General features: G+C 62.2%; 2 protein-coding genes across 5 annotated transcripts; one reads left to right on the forward strand and one right to left on the reverse strand.

Moving 5' to 3' along the window:
• Nucleotides 1-1,176: 1,176 nt before the first annotated feature.
• Nucleotides 1,177-5,757, forward strand: LOC102404040 (insulin receptor substrate 1). 2 transcript variants are annotated; one of them, XM_025275385.2, is made up of 3 exons: nt 1,177-3,555; nt 3,783-4,909; nt 5,328-5,757. In XM_025275385.2, exons 1-3 carry the CDS (start codon nt 2,988-2,990, stop codon nt 5,385-5,387), a joined length of 1,755 nt encoding a protein of 584 aa, XP_025131170.2. In that variant the 5' UTR covers nt 1,177-2,987; the 3' UTR covers nt 5,388-5,757. The 2 variants fall into 2 exon arrangements, with proteins under 2 accessions (XP_025131170.2, XP_006046545.3); XM_006046483.3 differs by having other exon boundaries at nt 3,783-5,757.
• A 130-nt stretch (nt 5,758-5,887) lies between these two features.
• Nucleotides 5,888-7,694, reverse strand: SAP25 (Sin3A associated protein 25). 3 transcript variants are annotated; one of them, XM_044935639.1, is made up of 6 exons: nt 7,293-7,694; nt 6,977-7,077; nt 6,760-6,902; nt 6,511-6,658; nt 6,337-6,434; nt 5,888-6,255 (listed from the first exon to the last, which is right to left on the reverse strand). In XM_044935639.1, the coding sequence occupies exons 1-6, from the start codon at nt 7,436-7,438 to the stop codon at nt 5,962-5,964; spliced, it is 930 nt and encodes a 309-aa protein (XP_044791574.1). In that variant the 5' UTR covers nt 7,439-7,694; the 3' UTR covers nt 5,888-5,961. The 3 variants fall into 3 exon arrangements, with proteins under 3 accessions (XP_044791574.1, XP_006046538.3, XP_044791573.1); XM_006046476.3 differs by having other exon boundaries at nt 5,888-6,434; nt 6,760-6,866; XM_044935638.1 differs by having other exon boundaries at nt 5,888-6,434.
• Nucleotides 7,695-7,811: the final 117 nt, after the last annotated feature.

The raw sequence follows: 7,811 nt of genomic DNA on the forward strand, positions 1-7,811 counted from the left end.
AACAGCCCTAGCACTGCCTCCACTGGGCGCCCTCTCTCCAGGGAGGCAGCCAGGATGGAAGAATCCCTGACCTGATTATGACTGGGCTGTGTTCCCCATGCCCCGTCCTCCAGGGTCTCCCTGCAGGCCCAGCCTGGTGGTTGCCAGTATGAACCCCCAGCACAGGGCTGGAAGGACTCCCCCAGGCTGCCACTGGGCTTCTGACCAAGTTCTCATGGTCCCCTGGCCAATGCTGTGACCGTGCTCTGCAGGCAACAGCCCTCTGGCTGACCCCAGTCTTCAGCAGGTCACTGGCAGCTGCCTCTCTGGGTGAGGAAGCGGGAGCCAGTCCCCATGACTTCTGCCAAGCTCTCCATTCTCGCTATATTGGGGCCTGGGAGCCCTGGCAGCGGGGAGAGGATGGAGGAAGCGGGTGGTGCTGTCCCCACATGCCGTTCCACGGAGGAGCAAGAACCCAAGAGAGGAGAGGGAGCTGGGAGCCTCAGAGCCCCAGCCTCCTCCCTGTAGGCTCCTCCGTGGGTGGTGAGTCTTCCCGAGGCACGTGGAATGTGGGAGTCCATCCCTCAGCTGCCCTGCACCTGGCAGCGGGATGCACAGGGGGACCCCCTCAGGTTGGGGGAAGCATTCTCACCCAGCAGAGCTGAGGTTCTGTTGCTTCCTGTCACTGGGGGGAGCCAGACAAGTTACCAGGGTAACCAGCAGAAATAAATCTTGCCTGGGTAGAATCAAGGGCAGTGTTGTTGCCGGGGCAACTGATTAGGTCAGGTGTTTGGCTCGGGGCTTTTCCTGGTACCCAGCAGGGTAAATCACCTGGCATTGATGACCAACCCACTGGACCGTGGTTGCTCCCCCAGGGCCCACGCTCTTATCCCTGCTACTTCCTGCTTTGTCTTTACCTGGCATTTAGGGGTTCAGTGACACGAGATGGTCTAGAGTTGGTCTCTGACAGCGGCTGTGATTGCACAAGGCCAGGGGTGCTGCAAGGTGGACTGGATGGTGGGAATTAGAAGGACTGGATATACTGCTGCTGCTAAGTCGCCTCAGTTGTGTCCAACTCTGTGCGACCCCATAGATGGCAGCCCACCAGGCTCCCCCATCCCTGGGATTCTCCAGGCAAGAACACTGGGGTGGGTTGCCATTTCCTTCTCCAATGCATGAAAGTGAAAAGTGAAAGTGAAGTCACTCAGTTGTGTCCAACTCTTCGCGACCCCATGGACTGCAGCCCACCAGGCTCCTCGGTCCATGGGATTCTCCAGGCAAGAGTACTGGAGTGGGGTGCCATTGCCTTCTCCAACCCTCCCATGGGTAGCTTCAAATCAAGGCTGGGGATTAAAGCTCCAGGCAAGCACACAGCAGGTACGTGGGCCTGTGAGTGCCCTGCTTATTGAGGCAGCACCAGGACTAGGAAGCGGAGAGGCCTGCAGGTGTCTTTTGTGTCCCTGCCACTTCACACATGGCACGTATGTCAGGGCCACACTGGAGGCCATGACCTTGAACGTACTTCAGTTGTGATGTCCACTTCAGGATCTACCAGACCTGCCTCTCCCTAGACAACATCCATCAGAGGTGGAGGCTGCAGCTGGCCCCCGTGTACCACCTGAGCTGCAGGTACCACCTCTCTGGCACCTGCGGAGAGGCTGTGCTCACAGGGAGGCACCTGGAGCAGGCTTGAGCATCACCTGCCCACTGGGCAGATGCCCATCCTCACGATGCCAGGTGGTACTCTGTATCACACTTTGAACACAACCCTTAAAGATGTTCAAGGATCCTAGCCTCCCTGCACATCACACCGTTGTCTTCTGCAGTTCATAGACCAGGCCCTTCCTTCCACGCCTGGGAAGTGGAGGAGTGTGGGTGGAAACCCAGCCCTCCCTGCTCAGGCTTGTTCAGCCCATGGTCTAGCCTGGAAAAAAGATCCAGGGAGCCTTGCCTCAGTCCTGCTGGTATAACTCCCTCCTCACCCGATGGCACCACGTTTAATAGGGGCTACAATCACCCTCTTCCTCTTCCAAACCCTCAGCTCCCCTACTTCAGGTAAACGACCTGCCCCAACAGTTATATGGTAAGGTCCTCTAAGACCCCCACCCATGTGTCTCACAGAGTGTGCACTGACCAGTGCCATCACCTCCAACATGAGCGGGTGGTCCTTGGAAGGATCAGAAGTGGGGTGTCAAAACGTCTGAATTCCAGCCCCATTTCAAACGTCTGGGGATGCGAGGGGCAAAGGGCACCTCCCTCAGTGCAATGAGTCTACATAATCAGAACTTCCAGCTGGCCTGGCCAGCCTTCCTTTTGAACAGTGATGGTGGGGAGGGGCCGAGGGCACTAGTGCGGCCAGAGGGAAGGGCCCCTGAGAGAGGGTCTCTAACCCCCTTCAGTGACACTTGATTGGGACCCTGGTGGGTATGGTCCGCGCCAGACCAACGCAGAAGTGAACTCCCCCGAAGACACCTGCTATCGGCCCTAACTCCGCAGAGAAACTAAACCTCTAGTTCCTCTGAAATGAGCATGGCCCAAAGCTCAGTCGCCCTGGCTCCCAGAATTACTTGGGAAGAAAGAGAACAGACCCATTCATGGGTGGGAAGGGGGGCGGGGACCCGGGTGCCTAGAGCCGGAGTGGGGAGCGGCGGGCGCCGCTGTAAGGGTGGCCCGGCTCAGCGGTCCGCCCACCCCCCAGGACCCACCAGCGTGTTCACCACAGACGTGGCTCCCCGCACACGCGCCTCCCCTCGCTGCCTTCTTGGCAATCAGCTCAGATCACTCCCCGGCTCCTGCGAAAGCCCAGCCCCCACGGTGTCGGGTGGGGTGAGGCAGAGGCCGCCTCTCCTGGACTTCCCGACTCAAACTCCACTCCCACCGCCGGGGTGCGCGAGGGTTAACCTCGCGGGGGTGGGGACTTAGGCGCGATCCCTGTTAGGAGGGAGGGGAGAAGAGGGGAGGCCGTCGGAGCCCTGGGTATCTCAGGCCACCGGGCGCCTCTGGGGCACATGCTGCGCGCAGCGAGGGGCCAAACGAAGTCGGGAGCAGGAGAGAGACGCGGAGTATCCAGACCGGTCAGGACGCCGCCCCCGTCCCCGGGGACCACTCTTTCTACCCCGCCTCTGCCAGTCCCTTCCCAGCCGTCCCAGCCCCTTGCTTCGGCCACCTGGTTGCTTTGGGCAAGAATGAAGCCCGGAGACCCCACGACGACCCCGGAGGCCCAGTCGGCCGCCGTGGCTCTGGGTCCGCCGCGGCCCTGGGTCTGCCCGGCTGACGTGCGGCTTTGCGGCCACCTGCGGAAGCAGAAGTCCCAGCGCCGCCGCTTTTTTGTGCTCCGCGCCGACCCGCCGCGCCTCGAGTGTTACGAAAGCGAGAAGAAGTTCCGTGCCGGCCGAACGCCGCCCAAGTTCAGCGTGAGCCTGGGGGGCGCCTGCACCATCAGCAAGCGCATGGACGCGCGCCAGCGCCACCTGATCGTCCTGTACACGCGCGACCGCAGCCTGGACGTGGCGGCGGCCAGCGAGGCGGAGCAGCAGGCGTGGTACAGCGCCCTGCTCGAGGCGCGCGCCACCGCCGGTGAGGCCCCAGCCCCGCGCCGCCGGAGATGCGGCTGGGGGGAATGTGTGTGTGTTGGGGTGGTGGTGGTTTGTGGACTTGGTTTATCCGTAGACTGTCCCTCCCAAGGGTCTCCGAAGTTAAGTCCAAACCTGAAGGGTTTACACCTTCGGATTTTCATTCCCCGGGGCACAGTGTCTCCAACCTGCCGGCCCGGAGCCCCGGTGACCAGCCCGTTGTCTCTTCAGGTCCCAGTTCCCACGAGGACCCCGGGGCCTGGATCCTCGCTCCATTTCAGGACGTCTGGCCTGTGACGCTGCGACCCAAGGGGCTGGGGCGGGCACGAGGCCTGGGCAGCGGCGGCTACTGCCTGTGCCTGGGTTCCGGGGTACTGAGTCTGCTGCGGAAGCCAGGGGGCAGAGGCTCCGGGGCCACCGGGGCATCTCCGCCGCCGGCCCTGCGCCTGTCCCTGCTCAGCGTGCGCCGGTGCGGCCACGCAGACTCTTTCTTCTTCCTGGAGCTCGGCCGCTCGGCACCCACGGGTCCCGGGGAGCTGTGGCTACAGGCGCCCGACGCCGTGGTGGCCCAAAGTATTCACGAGACCGTCCTGGCCGCCATGAAGCGAATCGGGGACAGTGGTGCTGTTGGCAGGGCTGAGCCACTGCCAAGAAAGGCCCCAACGGGAGCTTTCAGACCCTCTGTCCCCCAATCTTATGAGACCCCAGACTCCGCGGCCCAAACAAGCGAGCTGAACCGTCGGAATGGCCCGAGTAAGACCAGCGAGCAAGCAACCCTCAAGACCCTGGCGAGGCTGAGGGAGGTAGTCTCCAACCCCGCGAGGTTGGAGCAGGGCGGGGGCTACATAACAATGGGAGCCGGGAGTGACTACGAGCCCATGAAGGGTGGCCAAGCCGGCGGCTACGTTGTGATGGCGCCGCCGGGCCTTCCCGCTTCCACCAAAGCAGCTTCCCGCCAGCCGCTCCAGGATGGAGGGGTCACTGAATACGTGACCATGAGCTGCTGTGCACCACGGTCATTTTCCTCAAGTTTCTTGCCTCTTTCCTCCGGGGCCGGGGAGCCTGGACCCGGGCTCCAAGGCGTTCATCTCGGCATCCGAGACGGCTGGGGACGGGCTGGGGCTCAGCCCTGCTTGCAGCCGCCATCAGAGTTAGCCGGGGAGTACGTATGCATTGAGTATGCGGCCGCGGACTACATAGGAATGGGCACTGCCATCCCCGAGCCCCCGGACCAAGGCCTCAACTACGTAGACCTGGATCTGGTCCCTCCCCTGGAGGTGCGAGGCCACGCCCCTGGGGCCAGGTCCCGCCCACATAGCTACGCTCGGCTGGAGTTCCAGAACCTCGCGGAGGCCGGGGTGAGAAGACACCCCACCCCGACCGATCTCCCTGCCAACTCCCACCCGCGCCTCCCCTCGACAGGACACCACTCAGTATAGCTGTGACAGACGGGAGTGTAGGGAGGAAAAAAAGTGCAGGTTAAGAATGCCTTCCCGCCCACCGCTTCTCAACCCCAAAGGCCCCTTCCCCATGGCGGAGTGGCTCTAAAGTCCAGATGTACCCAGGACGTGTGACCAGCAGAAGCACCGAGCTGCCCCCTAGGACCCGCTGCCCACTCCACTCCTTCCAATCTTTGGGAGGAGGTTCCCCAAGAAATTGGATTCTTTTAAGGGAGAAAATTCTAGAACTCTTCTCCCCTTAAAAAACACCACCACCACCAGAACCCTACACATTTCTAGACCTCCTGAGCCAAAGCCCTGATCCTGTTACCCACAGAGTTCCTGCAGCATCACTCCAGACTCTCAAGTCCGCTTTGGCCCCCCACCCTGCCCCTGATGACGACAACATCGATGATGCAGAAGACATACAGACCTGGCCCTCCCCCCACCCACGTGCAGGTTTGCCAGGTGTCTGCCAAAGTCCTGGGACCCCAGCGCAAGAGGGATGAGAGCACCAGGTATCTTACACTAGTGCCCCCACCGCCCTCTCCCCCGCCCTGGCCGAAGTGATGACACCCCCTCCCTCCCTACTCCCTAGTTTGCTTCTCCCAATGCCAGCTCTGTGCTCAGACAATCCTCCTCCCAGGCCTGGCAAAGCTGAGGGAGTCCTTGCTTCTAATATATTCAGTCTAGTCTAGAGTAATATACTGTACACTGCCCCTCTTCATTAAAGATTCCCTGCTTGGTCAGCCTGGAAAGGTCTTAGGTCCATAGATTCCCCCACCTTATGGGGGAATGAGTAACAAGAATCAGAGAGGGGCAGCCAAAGCTGTGGTAGAGGAAGAGACCCCATCCCTGCCTCCGCACCCCACTCTGTTATTGACCACGAGGAGCCTGTTTGCAAACCAACAGTTTTATTATCAAAAGAACCTGCCTGGGGAAGTAGAGGACCCATTCTGTCCCTGGAGGAGCTATGGACCTTGGGCGTCTGGGGTCCCAGGGAGAGATGGTTCCCCGCAGTGAGAACAGCCTGGGCCACCACTGGCAGCTGGGTGATCAGAGGCAGGGGCTGGGGGGCCAGAAGGGAGCCTGGGAGCCCCTGAGGAGCTGGGTCTTGGTTCCCCCTGGCTCATCTGCAGGAGGCCAGTGAGGGCGATCAGCTCTGGCCCACTGAGCCAGGTAGTGGAGCAGCCTGAAGATGGAATGGGGAGGAGCCAGGGGGACATGATCGGGCGTGGGAGCAGCAGCTTCAGAGAGCCCATCACCTGAGGAGAGAGGAGGGGCAGTGGCTCCCCGCAAGCCCTGCCTGAAGGCTGGGGTGAGGCTGAGGCAGGAGGAGCGCTTACCTGCTGAGGGACCTCAGACAGGTACAGGGGAACACGCTGCCCACAGGGCAGCAGAGGGTCCAAAAAGAAGACGTCTTCAGAGCACATCACCGGGAACCCTGGGGAGGAGAAGCTGCTGGGGTGGCAAGCTCTGCACTGGTTCTCTGTGGAGCCTGAGAGGAACAAGGGCAGTACCTGCAGTCCTGAGCGCTTGCTCTTCACCCCGATGTCCTGCTAGACTGGGCCTGAGGCCCCTGCATGAGGCTGTCTGGCACAGAGGCCAGAATGAGGGATGGTACAAGGTCCGGCTTGAGAAGGAGACGCCAGACGCACAGCTGGGTCCCTGTACAGGGAGGGAGGGACAGGAAAGATTCCTGGAGCTTCAGCCCTCCCAAGGCATCCCTGTCGCGCCCGAGGTCGGTGCCAGAGGCACCCCCAACTCACCCACACCAGCCGATGTCCTGCTGTAGCCTCATAGTTGGGGTCCCAGGGCGCTAGCAGGGTCATCTTTGATGGTGCCACCCCCCAAGTCCTCTGAGGGGAGAAAGGAACTGGGGGGCGAGGGCAGGGGGAGAGAGGGCAAGAGACTTGAAGAGATTAAAACAGCCTCAGAATCAGTAAAAGAGTCTTGGGGGTAAAGATGACAGGACCCTATACCTACCTGGAGTTCCCAGGGAATGCTTGGCAGCCAGGCCTGGGGGCAGCCGAGGCCGTAGCTGCTCTTTCCGAGTCCAGGAAAGCCTTCGAGGCCAGGGCTGAGGGCTGGGGGCGCAGGGAGAGGGGTACTGAGATGCTCCGGTCACAGCCTCCCCCAGTCACCTCCCCCAAGCCAAGTCTGAATATCTCCAAGGCAGAGACCAGGGTGCCCGGTGTGGGGAGACAGATCATACCCATTATTCAGTAGGGACAACTGAGATTTCCTCACACTGTGGGCCCCTGTTGGGTTCCCCCCAAGTGCCGTCGGCCGAGCCCCTCACCTGCCCTGTGCGGCTGTTCCTGGTTCTCCCAGGGCTTTCTCTCTGGAGTCCCAGGCCTGGGAGAGGCCGCTGCCCACTGAGGGGCGTCGTTCCCTGGGCGCCTGCTCTTCGCCCGCGCCCCACTGCCGGGGGGTCCAGGGCAGCATGTCGAGTCTGGAAGGCGGGCAGGGCCACACCTCGGCGCTCGCGCAGCTTGCCTGGCCCCTGTGGTCCCTCCTCCGGCCCGGCCGCCCTCAGAGACCTGCGCTGCCACGCGCGCGTGCCCGCGAGCTTGGGTTGCGGCCCACCTCACCGGGCCTCAGGATGCCTCGTGACGCGGGGGCCCAGCGCGTTTCCGGGACACGTGGCACGCGGACCCGCGGGGATTCCCGCGAGCGCCCCCTGGCGGCGGGGTGGCAGGGCCGTGCGCGAGGGCGAAGCTTGGGAAAGAACCGCGGCACCGGAAGTAGACGTGGAGGCCACCCGGATGTGGACATGAGGAGGGGCACCCGCTCCCCACACGCACTGCCCTTGTCCGCG

The sequence above is a fragment of the Bubalus bubalis genome, chromosome 24 (assembly GCF_019923935.1).
Source record: "Bubalus bubalis isolate 160015118507 breed Murrah chromosome 24, NDDB_SH_1, whole genome shotgun sequence".
Lineage (NCBI taxonomy): Eukaryota > Metazoa > Chordata > Mammalia > Artiodactyla > Bovidae > Bubalus > Bubalus bubalis.

Bases quoted from the DNA above. Each gene is read 5' to 3' on its own strand.
- SAP25 (XM_044935638.1), bottom strand. From the start codon at position 7,438: ATGCTGCCCTGGACCCCCCGGCAGTGGGGCGCGGGCGAAGAGCAGGCG. The intron at 7,078-7,292 runs GTGAGGGGCTCG...CTGCGCCCCCAG, and splicing joins GGAACAGCCGCACAGGGCAG to CCCTCAGCCCTGGCCTCGAA. The intron at 6,435-6,510 runs GTACTGCCCTTG...TCTCCTCCCCAG, and splicing joins GCAAGCGCTCAGGACTGCAG to GGTTCCCGGTGATGTGCTCT.
- LOC102404040 (XM_006046483.3), top strand. From the start codon at position 2,988: ATGCTGCGCGCAGCGAGGGGCCAAACGAAGTCGGGAGCAGGAGAGAGA. The intron at 3,556-3,782 runs GTGAGGCCCCAG...TTGTCTCTTCAG, and splicing joins CGAGGCGCGCGCCACCGCCG to GTCCCAGTTCCCACGAGGAC.